This window comes from Pituophis catenifer, unplaced genomic scaffold, assembly GCF_029215685.1.
Source record: "Pituophis catenifer annectens isolate HBS135680 unplaced genomic scaffold, rPitCat1.0.hap2 SCAF_14, whole genome shotgun sequence".
In the NCBI taxonomy this organism is placed as follows: Eukaryota; Metazoa; Chordata; class Lepidosauria; order Squamata; family Colubridae; genus Pituophis; species Pituophis catenifer.
The window spans coordinates 11,465,746-11,481,600 of NW_027256894.1; the positions used below are offsets into that span (position 1 = coordinate 11,465,746).

Here is a 15,855-nt window from a genome sequence, read left to right on the forward strand (position 1 = left end):
TTAATGTAGCTTAAAATTAGTCTTAAGTATTGTTGCCAGGATATCTGTATTATAATCTATGAGGTCAAGCCAGCCAAGTAATAAATATTTAATCAATAAATACATTCATTTGAAAATGATTCGTACTTTTCACTTTAAATATTTTAGTATTAAGTAATACTAGCATTAAATTAAATAATTAAATAATTATTAAATTATTAAATTAAATAATAGTATCAGTATTAAATAATTAAAAGACATTAACACGTGAAGGGTTAATACCACTTTATAATGCCTTGGTAAGGCCACATTTGGAATAGTACATTCAGTTTTGGTCGCCACGATGTAAAAAAGATGTTGAGACTCTAGAAAGAGTGCAGAGAAGACCAACAAAGATGATTAGGGGACTGGAGGCTAAAATGTATGAAGAATGGTTGCAGGAACTGGGTATATCTAGTTTAATGAAGAGAAGGACTAGGGGAGACATGATAGCAGTCTTCCAATATCTCAGGGGCTGCCACAAAGAAGAGGGAGTCAAGCTATTCTCCAAAGCACCTGAAGGCAGGACAAGAAGCAATGGGTGGAAACTAATCAAGGAGAGAAGCAACTTAGAACTAAGGAGAAATTTCCTGACAGTGAGAACAATTAATCCATGGAACAACTTGCCTCCAGAAGTTGTGAATGCTCCAACACTGGACGTTTTTAAGAAGATGTTGGATAACCATTTGTCTGAAGTGGTGTAGGGTTTCCTGCCTACGCAGGGGGTTGGACTAGAAGACCTCCACGGTCCCTTCCAACTCTTCTATTCTATTCTATTCTATTCTATTCTATTCTATTCTATTCTATTCTATTCTATTCTATTCTATTCTATTCTATTCTATTCTATTCTATGTTTCAGGGGTTTTTTTGTGGCAATCCAAGGTCCTGTTTTAGTGTGCACTTTCTGGTATAACTTTCTATCAGGAGGGCTTCAGCAAGTCCTTCCTACTGCTGAAGGTCTGTCTTCTTCCCTTCTCTTCCACCTTTCCTAGCATTAGAGTCTTAAATACATATATTTAAGGTTGTATTTAACTTTTAAGAAAAGACGATTGAAAAGGGTCTGTTAACATTTTTTAACTACCTGGAAGGATGTCACGTAGAAAGAAAGTGTTCTCCCTTGCTCCAGAGAGCATGACACAGAATAATAGATTCAAGTTAGAAGAACATGCCTATTGAATGCTGGAGGGAAAAAAAAAAATCTTGACAGCCAGAGCAATTCAAGAGTGGAACCAATTATCCAAAGAAATGGTGGGTTCCCGTTCATTGGATCTCTTCAAGTGGAAATTAGACAACTATCTGTCTAGAATGCTTTAATTTGATTCCTTCGTTGAGCAAGCGCTCACGACTAAATGGTCTTGAGCACTAAATGGTCGTGACCCCCCCCTCCCCCCACGATTCCGTCTGTTGAGCTGGATGTATGGCTCAGTGTTAAAATCTTTGACAGACCATGAGTTAGTTGACACTTTACCTGTCAATGCTGCCCACCCTGTCCCGCTACGGCTAAAACTAGTGTGATAGTCACCTCCATCTGTGCTGAGTTCTTGATGTTGGATAATGCACCTTCGTATCGCTGACCAGGGCTATCATGTTCTTACTAGGCAGGGAACTATAATAAAAACCCCCAATATTTAATATTACATGTAATAACTGCGGCGAGAATTGTTTATGTGCAAAATTGGGAAAATCGAAATATACCAGGTGAAGAAATGCTGATAAAGAAAATATTAGATTGCGCAGAGATGGATAGGCTGACAACGGAAATAAAGGAGAAAGGAGAAACGGAATATTATATTGAATTGGAATGTATGGTATAACTGGTTAGATAATCGATGCAAAGATTAGGAAATTAGTAAGAAAAGACAATTGATGAACTGGAAAATAATAATAAGTATAAAGATAAAGATAGATGAAGAATGCATAGTATTATAAAATGTATGTAAAAGAATATACAGAATAATAAATATATATTGTATTCATATTAGCATATATAATATGAATGTATACCAGTACAGAAGTGTTGTAAAGATGGATATTGTAATGTAAAGGGGAGACTAGTATAGATCTATTTCAAGCTATATAGCTCTCATCAGCTAGCCATACCCTTACTCAGATTCGAACTTGGGCTGCCTGAATATTAGGCAGTTGTATTAACCTCTGATCCACAAGTTTTACTCCCTTTATCAGCTTGAGCCAGGGAAGAGATTAAGTGTTTTTCTATCAAAGCACCTGGTCTACCCCAAAATGAACTTGTGGCTGCACAAGAAACAATGGGTGGAAACTAATCAAGAAGAGAAGCAACTTAGAACTAAGGAGAAATTTCCTGACAGTTAGAACAATTAATCAGTGGAACAACTTGCCTCCAGAAGTTGTAAATGTTCCAACATGTGATGTTTTTAAGAATATGTTGGATAACCATTTGTCTGAAGTGGCATAGGGTTTCCTGCTTAAGCAGGAGGTTGGACTAGAAGACTTCCAAGGTCCTTTCCAACTCTGCTATTCTATTCTATTCTATTCTATTCTATTCTATTCTATTCTATTCTATTCTATTCTATTCTATTCTATTCTATTCTATTCTATTCTATTCTATTCTATTCTATTCTATTCTTTGTTCATGTTGGGCCACACCAAGATTTCCTGCTTGACAGTACTTCTGCCATCTTTGAAAACTAAAGTACAATTTGAACATTTACTGTTTGAGGGATGGAGCAATGGATAAGATGAGTAGGTGTGTTAAGCTAATAAAGATGGTTTTTTACATTTGTGACAATGTCATGGGACTTGTTAGAGAAGATTTTGAAGAGAATTAAAAAAATCTGTGAAGGCAGTTGCAGGCAATCAATTTCTATTGTGCCTCCAAAAATCATTTCCCAAATTCCATGTTCTGAGTCTATTTTTTCCTCCCTGTCATTCATTGCAGTTACAGTAGGAACTATGTTGGGCATTAATGGAGCGATGGAATTGCTCTTCCAAGTTATCACACCATATACCAAGAAGCATACCATCACAACAAGGTAGGTTGAGAAACTCATAAAATACCACCTTTAGCCATATCAGATTAAGAAGAAAGCATCATGTTTGCCTATGCTTGGAGTAGGCTGGGTAAATATTCTATTTTCATTTCTAGTCTCAATCCAAATTATGCCAAAGCATGAAAGTTTAGATCAATGATGGCTAACCTTTTCCAGACCGAGCGCCCAAAGTGTGCGCCCGAACCTCCAAAATGCAATGCATGCATCGCCCCCTGCTTGCACCCCACCCCCGTGCATGCACGTGCAGGCCCCACATGCACCCTGCCCCCATGCATGTGCACGAGGCCCCCTGCATGTGCCCCGCCCCCTGTGCATGCACAGCAGAGACCCAAAGACCAGCTGGCTGGCGGGAGGTGCGCAGGCATGCACAGCGGAGCTGAACTGGGGCAACAGCTCATGTGCCATCAGAGAGGGTGCTGTCTGCCACCTCTGGCATGCACGCCACACGTTCGCCATCACAGGTCTAGATGGATACAAGAGAAAAGGAAGACTATTGTGGCTCTTGATGCTCTATTCTTTTTCTTGGATCCTGAATATCGTAATTTAAATACCATCTTGTACAGTTGATCGGAAGAAGGTTATGTGTTGGTCTGTGCTTATGAGTGTCCCAAATCTGTTTGGTGGCTGTGAGTTACAAGTTGCTGGAAACATAGCCTCTTTGGATGTTTGTGCAGGGAAATCCTCATGTCATTTTATATATCTGTAGGTGTTTGGGATTGAATCTGTGATTTTCTGCATGCAAAGCATAAACTCTATCCCTCGGCTGCAAACTTCCCTTTGAATGATATGATACAAAATACTGGACATTTGGGGGTAACTTGAATGTTCACTGTTGAAATGAATGGGTGTTGCCTTGTGAATTTATCCTATTTTTGCTTCTTCTTTTTGCTGGGTGGAAAAATAGATAGGGAAAAAAAAAATATGCTCTACTTGTTTTTAGCCTGTACATTCCATTCTGTTTCTGCATTCATTTGCGATTCTTTAAAAAGTCTCTTTAGATAAATATATATTTAAATGATATATGTAAATACTCTAAGTAGCTATTTAAACATGTCTTCTGTATCTCATTTTGGCATAATTGCCAAGAACCGCACCAGAACACTTATAAAATCGGGATCGCTAAATTAGAAACAAAATTATAAAAAGCAACAATGTTGTGGGTTTTTTTTTTTTTAAGACAGGGAGGGTGACAAACAAATTGGGGATGCTGAGTTGCTGGAATGTTTACCCAGGACTGTGTTGGAACAGAAGAAACGATCTCCCCAATTTTAAGGTAGAAAAGGAGTACATACCTAATGTTGATAATCAACAGAATAAGTGTATGTCCATCGTATTACTTAATCTTAACCAGAAATCAAACAAAACCTTTATTAGGTCCATAAACCAGCATACACTTCATACAGGGGTGGGATTCAAAAATTTTAGCAACCGGTTCTCTGCCCGGTTGCTGGGTGGGCGTGGCCATGGTGGGCGTGGCCTACCTAGCCTCCTGCAGCACGACGGGGGTGGTGTTGCTGTTTTTGCCCTCCCCAAGCTCCGGAGGCTTTTCTCGAGCCTCCGGGAGGGGGGAAAACGGCCTCCCCTGGGCTCTGGTGGCCCTCCGGAGGCCTGGAAATGTGCCCATTTCCAGACTTCCAGTACTTCCGGGAGGCCCATTTTCTGCCTCTCCATGCAGGCGCTGCACTTTCCTGGCATCCAAAATGGGCTGCGTGGAGAATCCTGGGAGGGGCGGGGCAGGGTGGGCGGGACCAGCCTGTCCTTGCAACTACTGGTTAGGCAAACCAGATGTAAAAGTAGCATCCAGTTCTCCCGGATGAATCCCACCCCTGACTTCATATCTGAATTACAGGAAATGTAGTTGAAACCATTTTGTTTCATTTTCTGTTGGGTAAGTTTTTGAGCAACAAATGTATGGTTCCAGAGTTGAAGAGACTCTTGATGAGGAGAGAGGTGAGATGGTGAAAGGAGGTAAAAAGTTAAGCTGTAAAAACCTTTCTGATTGCCCCTTTTCCCCCAAACAGAAAAAAGGATAGAGAATGGAACATGGACAAAATCCAGTTCAACTAGCTATCTCTGGTATGGAGGACGATGTTGAGATCTCAGATCCCAACTGCTACCCAGGAAGTCTATCTTGCATCTGCAACTACTTGGAGAGCCTCAAGGGCAGTGATTCTCAACCTTGGCAACATTGAGATATGTGGACTTCAACTCCCAGAATTCCTCAGCCGTGCTGTTGGAGTCCACATCTCTTAAAAGTTACCGAGGTTGGGGGATCACTGCTCAAAAGTCAGATAGAAACGGCATTTCTTTTCCTGTGAATTCAATGCCTCCTTCCTTTCCCCTTTTCACCACCAAGACTTAAATCTGACCTGGCTCTCTTACATGAAGCTAAAATTAGCTATGCAGCTGTCTGCTCCAGTCCTGTCCCTAGCCAGTTCTTGGAGTGAGATTTACAAGGCATGCACACATTTTAAACAAGAGGCACAGAGACTTCAGGTTGCTTAGACTGTTCTTGATTTCTGCCCCCCCAACTTTCTCACGGTCAGGGGTGGGCTTCAAAAATTTTAGCAAGGGGTTCTCTGCCCGGTTGCTGGCTGGGCGTGGCCTAGTCAGTCTCCTGCACCATGGAGGGGGGGCATTTTTGCCCTCCCGGGCTCCAGAGCTTTCTTCAAGTGTCCAGGAGAGCGAAAACGGCCTCCCCAGGCTCCGGAGGCCCTTCCTAACTTTTGTTAGGCCTTTTTTTTTCACCCACCCCGAGCCTCCGGATGCCTCCTGCACATACCTACATCCAAAACGGGCATCCCCAAAGCATAGGGATTCCTGGGAGGGGAGGGGTGGGCGGGGCCAGCCAGGAGTGGGATTTGAGGGTTCTCCGAACTGCACAGAATCTTAGCTAGAGGTTCTCCCGAACCCCTGCGAACCCCCAGCAGCCCACTCCTGCTCATGGTTCTGAAAAAGACAGACCCAGAGAAGATCCAGAGAAGGTACAGAAAGGCATCCCCAGGTGATCAGGGACATAAACTGTTCCAGTGGTTGCATTTTTCATAGATTAGGAAAAAGACAAAGAAGAAGGAATCTTAGATTGGCATGATTTATGGCTCTCTAGTGTCCTGAAATGCTGCATTTGCAATGATGGTGATGATAACAATTTTTTTTTTTGTTTTGCAAACATCCTGGTTTTTGATGGTGATTAAGTGCTCCACATTGTTTTCTTTAACCTCCACTGTTGCTTCTTCAGCCCTCTGTTTCATATCATCCTAAACAGTAGTTTGTTTGACACACCATAGTGTTTTCTTGCACACAATGTCTGCGTGCAAGATATAAATTATGCTTTACAAACCACTAGGCTTTGAGGTCATACGTTGCAGCATTTGATTGTTAGATTTATATCCCATCTTTCCTCAGGACTTCAAAGTGGCATCCATGCGTATCCCCTCCGCTGTATTTCCACAACAGCAAGCCCAGAAGGTAGACTGATCCTATAGTTCTCCTGTGAATTTCTTTGGTTAAGGATAGAGTGCCTGTGGAGATTCTCAGTCATCCAGGTCATGGTTGTCCCAAAAGTGCTTTTTCAAAAGGCAACTGGACTTCCTTTGTTTTTCCTTGAAGATGTTTCACTTCTCATCCAAGAAGCTTCTTCAGTTCTGATTGAATGGTGGTGAATCAGAACTGAAGAAGCTTCTTGGATGAGAACCGAAACATCTTCAAGGAAAAACAAAGGAAGTCCAGTTGCCTTTTGAAAAAGCACCTTTGGATAAAGATAGACTTGAAGCTGAGGTTTACCTATCCTACTTCAACACTAACTTTTATTCTGATACTAAACCAACAGCCAAACAAGCCATAACAAAACCCAGGAAGTCTTTATTGTCACTGAAAATCCCAAACTAGCCAAGATGTATGTATTATATGTAAATAAATAGATACAGTACACGATAGATAGATAGATAGATAGATAGATAGATAGATAGATAGATAGATAGATAGAGATAGAGATAGATATAGATGGATGATAGATAGATAGATGATAGATAGATAGATAGATAGATAGATAGATAGATAGATAGATAGACAGACAGACAGATAGAAATAGATAGATAGATAGATAGATGATAGATAGATAGAAATAGATAGATGATAGATAGATAGATGAAATAGACAGACAGACAGACAGACAGAAATAGATGATAGATAGATAGATAGATAGATGATAGATAGAAGTAGATAGATAGATAGATAGATAGATAGATAGATAGATAGATAGATAGATGAAATAGACAGACAGACAGACAGACAGATAGAAATAGATAGATGATAGATAGATAGATAGATAGATAGATAGATAGATAGATAGATAGATAGATGACAGATAGATGACATAGATAGACAGACAGACAGACAGATAGATAAATGCAGTATATACTGGTAGATACAGTAGATGGAGGGAGGGAGAGAGGGAGAGAGGGAGAGAAAGTTTATATATAGACAATCCTAGTCTTCTATTCTTAAAATTCTTTCCATGGTTACTTTTGACACAGGCATTAGGGATTAATTCATGAGATTAATTCCATCTGAAGCTCACAGAAGCAAAAGAGAATGACAAGATATGGTAGGATAGGAGACAGCTGACCCATAATCACCACTAAGCTTCAACAAGGCCCTTTTTGTAGCTGTGAAGCCATGTTGAAATCTCAAATAACAAAACCTTGTCATAACCTTTTTCTGTGATTATGGTTATTGAAATGGCTAAAAAGATGCTATTACTCCCACCAAAAATTAGCAGAGCCTTGCTGGAGAGACAGCTGCAGGAAGCAGTGCATCTGTTGGGCCCACTTAACATTTTTAGCAAATGAACAATTTGCTGGCCCCATTAGCAGATGGTAACAGGAAGCGACAAAGAACTACACAAAACTGTAAACAAGACGGTACAGAATTAGATGCCTAATGTTGCTTCTGCACCCACGGAAATGTGGAATGTTGCTAATGGCAGGAAGAGTGATTGCTCTAATGAACTTCGTCAGGTCAGGGATGAAGTTGTCCATCTGACAACTCTGAGTAGGCAGTTTACTCAGCGAGGAAGGGGTCAGGGTGAAATCCAGCAGGTTCTAACAGGTTCTGGAGAACCGGTAGCAGAAATTTTGAGTAGTTCGGAGAACCTGCAAATACCACCTCTGGCTGGCCCCAGAGTGGGGTAGGAATGGAGATTTTGCAGTATCTTTCCCCTCGCACGCCCACCAAGCCACACCCACCCAGCCACACCATGCCCACCAAGCCACGCCCACAGAACCGGTAGTAAAAAAAAAATGGATTTCACCACTGGAAGGGGTCAAGCTATTTTCCAAGCCACCCAAAAGCCAGACAAATAATAATGGATGGAAACTGATCAAGGAGAGATTCAACCTAGAAATAAGGATAACTTTTCTGACAGTGAGGACAATCAACCCATGGACCAGAAGTTGCCTTTGAAAGTAGTGGGAGCTTCATCCCTGGAAGCTTTCAAGAAGAGGCTTTCAAGGAAAAAAAAAACTATTGCTGGCAATAAGCAGACATCATGAAAACATTGCATAATGTGATTGTAGGAGATGCAAGGATGGGTTGTGGGAGCTTCGCCACTGGAAGAGACTGGACTGCCATCTGTCAGAAATGGTGTAGGGTCTCCTGCTTGGGTGGGGGGGGAGGAGTTGGACTAGATGACCTATGAGGTCCCTTCCAACTCTGTTAATCTGTAATCTGGTAAAACATGACCTGCCTGGTTATAGAATGATAGAACATAACAGTCGATAGGTGTGTTGAAAAATAATTCATTCTAACTGTTTGTCAGGGCAGGAATCCACTGCTATAGTGTCTCCGATGCTGATCATTAGGAAGAAATGATTTAAACTCATTGCTTTCTGTCCTGTCTTCTTGCAAACAAGTCTGCTTTGTTTTCTATCTGACAACACTTGGTATACTTGGAGACAGTTCCCATATCTTTTCTAGGTTAAACATACCCAATGCCTCCCATCATTTCTCACGTTTTTCCTTCCAGGCCCCTTGCCACCTTGACGGATCTCCTCTGGGTACGCACTCCAGTTTGTTAATGTCCTTCCCAAAATGCGGTGCCTGGAATTTTGATCAGATTGGATTTTGTATTCAGTTGTTATCCAGATTACTTTTTGAAGTGTTGGCATTATGGTATGTGTGACTATTGATTCTTCTGTTCTTATTTTTCCCTTTTTTCTTTACGTTTTCCCCCTCCTTCCCCCGATTAGATGGGAATGTGTGATGTTTTCATAAGGGACAAATATATTTTAGAACAAATGAAAGCTCTTTTGCAATCAGCCCAACAATTGTAATCAAAAGGAAAGCTGTAACTCAGTAAATACAAAAGCCTGGCAGATACATGTAATGAACAGTTTCAGAAAGCAAAAGCATCAAAGGAAAAAAGGTTTTTAAATGCTCTTTCTCCATGTATGAACATTCTCAAGGAGCAGCTAGACAAAAGTTGCTTGTAAAATAAAACCCAGCCATTAAGTTTATGCTTCAAAGTTTCTTCCAAGAGACAGCACTCACTGTAACAAAAGATTTTAACACTGTATAGCAACGCAATCCTATCTGCTTTCAGTTCATGTATTACCTTTGTTAGAATTCAGGATATTCCCATTACTTATCTCTGCTCCTAAGATCGTTTTTCACATTTATAATTTACATTAATGAACACATCTTTTTGCCATCCATCTTCCATTTTTTCCACCATTTGAGAAGTCTAGGTTTGCCAGAAACTTGCTTTCTCTTAATTTTATAGCATGTGCTGGCTTAATTTAAAAAAAAAAAAAAAATAGCCACCTCCCAAACCCTAGGACTCCTGTTTTCCATTAAGGGCACTGAGCCAGCTGCCATCACTTCTGCCATTGCATTTTATATTTATCACGGTGATAAATTGAATGCACAGGTAGTAATGAATGTAATGAATGTAATGAATATGCAGATTCATCAACATAAGATAAAAATCTTGGAGGTAGTCCTTTGTTTCTGTCTTAGACCTTATTCTTTCAGCTTCATGAGTTCCTTCCAGAATGTTTAAAGAATTAAATGTGTCTTGACTGTTTATTTTTGGCGATGCCCACTGGTGGGTTGCCCCTGGTTCGCAATGGTTCTGTAGAACCGGTAGTAAAACCGATGGGAGGCTCTGCCCACCGACTCCGACCTGATCAAAATGTTTCTGCGCATGCGCAAAAGCTTCTGCGCTTGTGCAGAAGAACACACGTGCGAGCGAAGCGAGTGGCCCCATTGCAAACTGGTAGTAAAGGTAAGTAGAACCCACTCTTTCCTTTTGGAACAGCGTCCTCCTCTTTTTCCAAATCTTCCTGTTCATAGGGTTTTTTTTTTTTGAAGATGTGCTTTTTCAGGGACAAATGAAGATCATGCTTCTGCCTGTGATTGAAATATAATTGTTATTCATGGTTTTGGTTTTTTTAACCCTGTTTCAATGAAACTTTGTAAATTGCTTGGAGTTTCCGGAAGTAGGAATAGCAATAGCGCTTAGATTTATATACCGCTTCATAGTGCTTTACAGTCCTCTCTATGGGGTTTACAGAGTCAGCATATTGCCCCCAACAATCTGAATCCTCATTTTATCGACCTTGGAAGGATGGAAGGCTGAATCAATCTTGAGCAGGTCAGGATCGAACACCTGGCAGTGAGCAGTAAGTTAGCCTGCAGTACCGTGTTTCCACAAAAATAAGACTGTCTTATATTTTTTTGAACCCTGAAATAAGCGCTTGGCCTTATTACCATGCACTCAAAAGCCTGATTGGGCTTATTATCAGGGGAGGTCTTCTTTTGGGGAAAACAGGGTACTAATTCTAACCATCACACCATCACGGCCAATACCAGTAAAGAAGAATATTTAGCTCAGAGTTGAAATGAGGGGTCCTTGGTGCGCTCTGAGCTTAGTTGCTTTCTTACAGATGTTTAATGACTCAAACTACAGCAGTAACAACATCAGTGTTACTGATAATGATATTTATGTTGATGTTGATGATGACAACTAGTATTGAAGATACTACCTAGTTTGGATCATGAAAGCCAAACTCAGGGAGTAACAAGGACCTCTAGTTTCTGGAAGTGTAATTTTAAGTAAGAAAATAAAAGAGCAAAAATCCAATTCATATGGCAGGCAAATGTGTGTATCATCAACGCAATGGTGAAGCAAGGTGTTCTGATCTAGGTTTCCACAGCAGCACGAAACTGAGTCTTCATCCCGATAAACCCCTTTTATTTAATTTACAGTGAATTCCTCTCCAGCAAAATCTTTCCTCTCCCACGTCTTTCAAGATAGTTCACCATTACTGATCTTTATCAGGCTTGGAGAGTGGCCAAGCCGATATCTTTCAGATGCCGCAATACTTGGCGAGAATGTAGTAATGAACTAATTGTCTCCTGCAAACTCCACTCCCCTTTCGCTCCCCTTTTATTCCCCCTGGGAGGGGCCGTTCATCGTCCACCTGTGGCCTTACCCCCAAGTCGACCCTTGTTCTTTAGCTGTTCCCTTCGTCTTGCAACTCTGCACATGCGCACATTGGGAAGAGGCTCCAGCTCTTCATCTGCCTCACTGATGTCTGATTCCGAAGGCAGCTGATAACTGTCAGACGGCCCTGGCCCTTTCTCTGCCTCCGATGAAGAGCCTTCATCAGAGCCTCCCCCAGACTCCAGGACTGTCCCATGTTCCTCCCCAACCTCCTCACTGTCCGAATCTGCTGCCAGATCCACTGGCGGGCCACAACACAAATCTTTATTTGTGTTGGCAGTAGACAAGTTCCTCAGGCATCGTAATATGCATTATTAAGCTGTTGCACTAATGACACACAATGTATGCAGTTTGTATGATTGGCATGATGTCATGATATATGTAGTTTAATAGTAACTTCATGCAGTCCAGCATTCTCTATATCCAAGAGATGGCACTGTCTGCCACTTTTTAATCTTTGTTTTATTTATTAAAATATCTTTCTGCCACCCATTCCCCCATAAAGTGGCACTTCCTTCCTTTTGGATCTATATGGAGCCCAGGAAATTACATGCAAGTGAAGATGGCATGATTAGAAATCAGAACCTCTTTTGAAGTGGTTCTGGTCTCAAAGGATATGCTTGGGGGATAAATGTTAAGATCTTGATGCCACAATTGTCTCAGCAGTTATGATCGAACATTTATACGTCTATGTGTTTTCAATCCATAGTTCCTTGATGGGAGAATATTAACGATCCATTATTTGAAAATCGAAGGTGCATTTTGCACCTGATGGAGCAACCTGCTTTAATTGGGTTCAAGACAGATACTCATGCAATATTTAAACCTTAGCAGCAGCCAGTTCAATAAACAGTGCCTATGCATGCCCTTGGAATCTGAAGCTTTTTAAAGAAATGTCTATTTAGGTCGTCTTATTTTTAAGAACTGGGTATTTGGGAAAAACAAGGGAGAACAGGGTTATTGTACAAAGCTCAAGATTATCTTGGCTCCCAAGCCATAAGATCTCAGACAGGTTAGCTATTGGAAAAATGATTGATACATCCTGTTTACACTTGACCGAGCAAGATAATCCTGTTTGCCCTATTTCCTCTCTTTTTTGCTGGATTGCTGCAGACAGATTATAACTCCAGAGAAGTGGATATGCAGAGAATGGGGCATGCACCATTGCAACTAAGAGATGTCATGATAGCAGTCATACCAGATGACAGTTTGGCTAGCAGATGACAGGACTCTTAGCTCTTCAGGTGCCACCAAAGGCACACGGAATGCTGTTACCTTCCCACCAAAGGAGGTCCCTATTTTTTCTACTTGGATTTTTTACATGCTTTCGAACTGCTAGGTTGGCAGAAGTTGAGACAAGTAACGGGAGCTCACCCCGTTAAGCGGCACTAGGGATTCGAACCCCTGAACTGCCGACCTTTTGATTGACAAGCTCAGCATCATAGCCACTGAGCCACCATGTACCCTGATAGAACTGATAGACTATCAGTTATAGAAGGACCGATAGAAGAACGCTTATTCAAAATGTCAAAGTCACAGTTACCAAAGACAACGACAGCAGCCATGCAGTGACAGCTGTACAGTGACAGCTGTAAAGGGGGACTGAATAAATTTATGGAGGATGAGTTCATCAATAGCTAACAGTCTTCTTCATTGCATTGGTGTGCTACTTTCTAAAGAGCAGCATTGTTTAAATGTTAACCGTGACAGGCGTTAGAAGAAGGCAAACATTCTCTGAACTGTATGGGTAAGATTCTTTGAATGTATTTGATTGACTAGTGATAACATAGAACATTGATTTAGGTGAGCTGTTGGCATTTTGGATTGTTGCGTTTTGCTCACAGAAGGATATTGAGCTGCAAACATGTCGTTCCAATTCTAGATACTAGAATAGAATAAGATGGAAAGGACCTTGGAGATCTGAATTTGATGGGCAAGATGGAAGCCTTGCTGCCTTCTGTGATGCTTAAAGTAGAAGAGAATTGTTGTATAATATCCCATAAATTTCAATGGAAATCTATTATTGATTGGATGGTATACAATACACGTATTGTATTTTTGGAATACGAATTGGAGTGGAAGACTGATATTTTCAAACCAATGATGTGGAAGGAAATGTAACAAGAACCACTTTTGACTATCCATATAATTTATTTATTTATTTATTTATTTATTTATTTATTTATTTATTTATTTATTTATTTATTTATTTTATTAGTCATATTTCTATGCCGCCCACTCTCCGAGAACTCTGGGCAGCTTACACCAAAGACAGTATACTAAATAGCATATTGCCCCCAATAATCTGGGTCCTCATTTTACCCACCTCGGAAGGATGGAAGGCTGAGTCAACCTTGAGCCGGTGAGATTAGATCCGCTGATCTGCTGAACTAGCAGTCAGCTGAAGTAGCCTGCAGTACTGCACTCTAACCACTGCACCACCTCGACTCTTATGATTTGGGTATGACCAGGGGCCGGTTTCAAAACCCATCACTACCAGTTCACTTGTGGGTATGACGCTTCTGTGCATGTACAGAAGCTTTTGGGCATGTGTAGAGGCATCCGAGTGGGTGGGCAGAGCTTCCCGCCACCGTTGCTACTGGTTCGCCCAATCCGGGGCGAACTGGTAGCGACTCACCACTGGGTATGATCCAACAATTAAAAAAAAATAGTAGTTGAAAACTAATAGCAATCAGTTTTCGTTTTCTTTCTTTCTTTCTTCCTCTCCTGTTCCTTTCATTGCAGTTGAAAGGTCATTGCAGTGACATTTGCAGTGTCAACAGTCTAGCAAATGCAAACAGATTACATTGTCTTCGTTGATAAATATATCTCTTTTGGTAGACATGTGGTCTCAAAAGGCTAGTTTGAGGCAGTTCTGTCTTACTTTTTCAAAGACGGCAGGGAAAGATAATGGAGGCAGTTATGTCAGATAGAAAGACAGTGATCAATAGCCAACTCAGTTTGTCTCCTGACTCTGACTCCTTTGCCATAGCGAATCTAAGATCTGCTAATAAACAGTGCAGGGATTTTTGTTGGAGAAGATTAATGTTTTTCTTCATTGTTCCCTTGACTATAAGATAGACATAAGCCTAGAATTATCAAGGTTAAGTTACAAGAAGGTTGATTTAAGTCGAACGTTTGGAGAAATTTCTTGGTTACAGCTCAGCTCCATAATAGAAAAGATTGTTTGGAATGCATAGTAATTTCTGCTTGGAGATTCTCAAGTAGCCAATGAGTTGTTTTCACAACACCGAAGTAGGCAATTGTAAGAGATGTGTGCGACTTAAACATTGTCAAGGCAAAATAGAATCTGGCATTCAAAGTATAATGCAGTCACTTCAAGATGCACACCTCCTGTCTGTTACATATATCACAAAGTAATTCTTTCCTTGAGTCAAGTTGACGTTGACTCCAGATGACTCCATGTGATATTTTAGCAACAATGCAGAAGTCATTGTTGTGTCCTTCAGAGACGCTTGTTTTGTTTTTGTTTTTATTTTGTTGATTTCTCGAATCTAATCTACAATCCTGTGGCTGACCTGCCATTTAAATTCTGACTAGGTATTACTTCACTCAGCCTTCGTAGACTTCTACCCATGCCAAATTCCAAATTGTCGTCTCAAGGTCTGCAGTAATTCCTCTTCCTATTGGAAGGAAGGAGCTGATTTTCGGGGCTGATATGACTTATTTAGCCGCCAAAAAAATAGTATTGGTAACTCACCCTTTTTTCCCCTAGTTGCTCATCTCCTAGTGCAGGGGTCTGCAACCTTAAACACTCAAAGAACCATTTGGATCCGTTTCCCACAGAAAAGAAAACACTGGGAGCCACAAAACCTGGGTGGGCGTGGCCAACTTGATGTCACTCACTTCCACCAGTCATATGACCCCCCTAGCCACGCCTACCCAGCCGGTCATTAGGGCAGAGAACCAGTTGTTAAAAAACACTGGGAACCACGAAACTCTTTTGACATCTCTCCCTCTCTGCCTCCCCCCTCTCTCCCTCTCTCCCCACCTCTCTTTCGGTATCTCTCTGTCTCTGCCCTGGCCACTTCTCCATCACCTGCCATCGCCCTTACCTTCTCAGGCCAGGCGAGGAGTGACTGGGAGGGGAGGGCAAGGAGGGGGGCAGCCAGTGGTGAGATCACCCAACAGGGAGCTGCAGCAGAGGGCCCAAAGAGTCGCATGCAGCTCCGGAGCTGCAGGTTGCTGACACCTGTCCTAGTTCATGCAGCTTATCCGTCTTTGCCCCATTAAATCAAGGTCATTTTGAGAATCTGCTCCCTTGACTGTTGGGATTTCCAC

General features: G+C 41.3%; 1 protein-coding gene across 2 annotated transcripts in view; it reads left to right on the forward strand.

The window, feature by feature from the left end:
- Positions 1 to 15,855, forward strand: part of AGBL1 (AGBL carboxypeptidase 1) — a 680,934-nt gene that overhangs the window by 38,041 nt on the left and 627,038 nt on the right. For both annotated transcript variants that reach the window (XR_011601025.1, XM_070953407.1), the window contains exon 5: positions 2,936 to 3,029. Coding sequence is in view for 1 of the 2 variants with exons in the window: in XM_070953407.1 (XP_070809508.1) it covers positions 2,936 to 3,029 (94 nt within the window). In the remaining variant the exon portion in view is untranslated. The remainder of the gene's footprint in view (positions 1 to 2,935; positions 3,030 to 15,855) is intronic.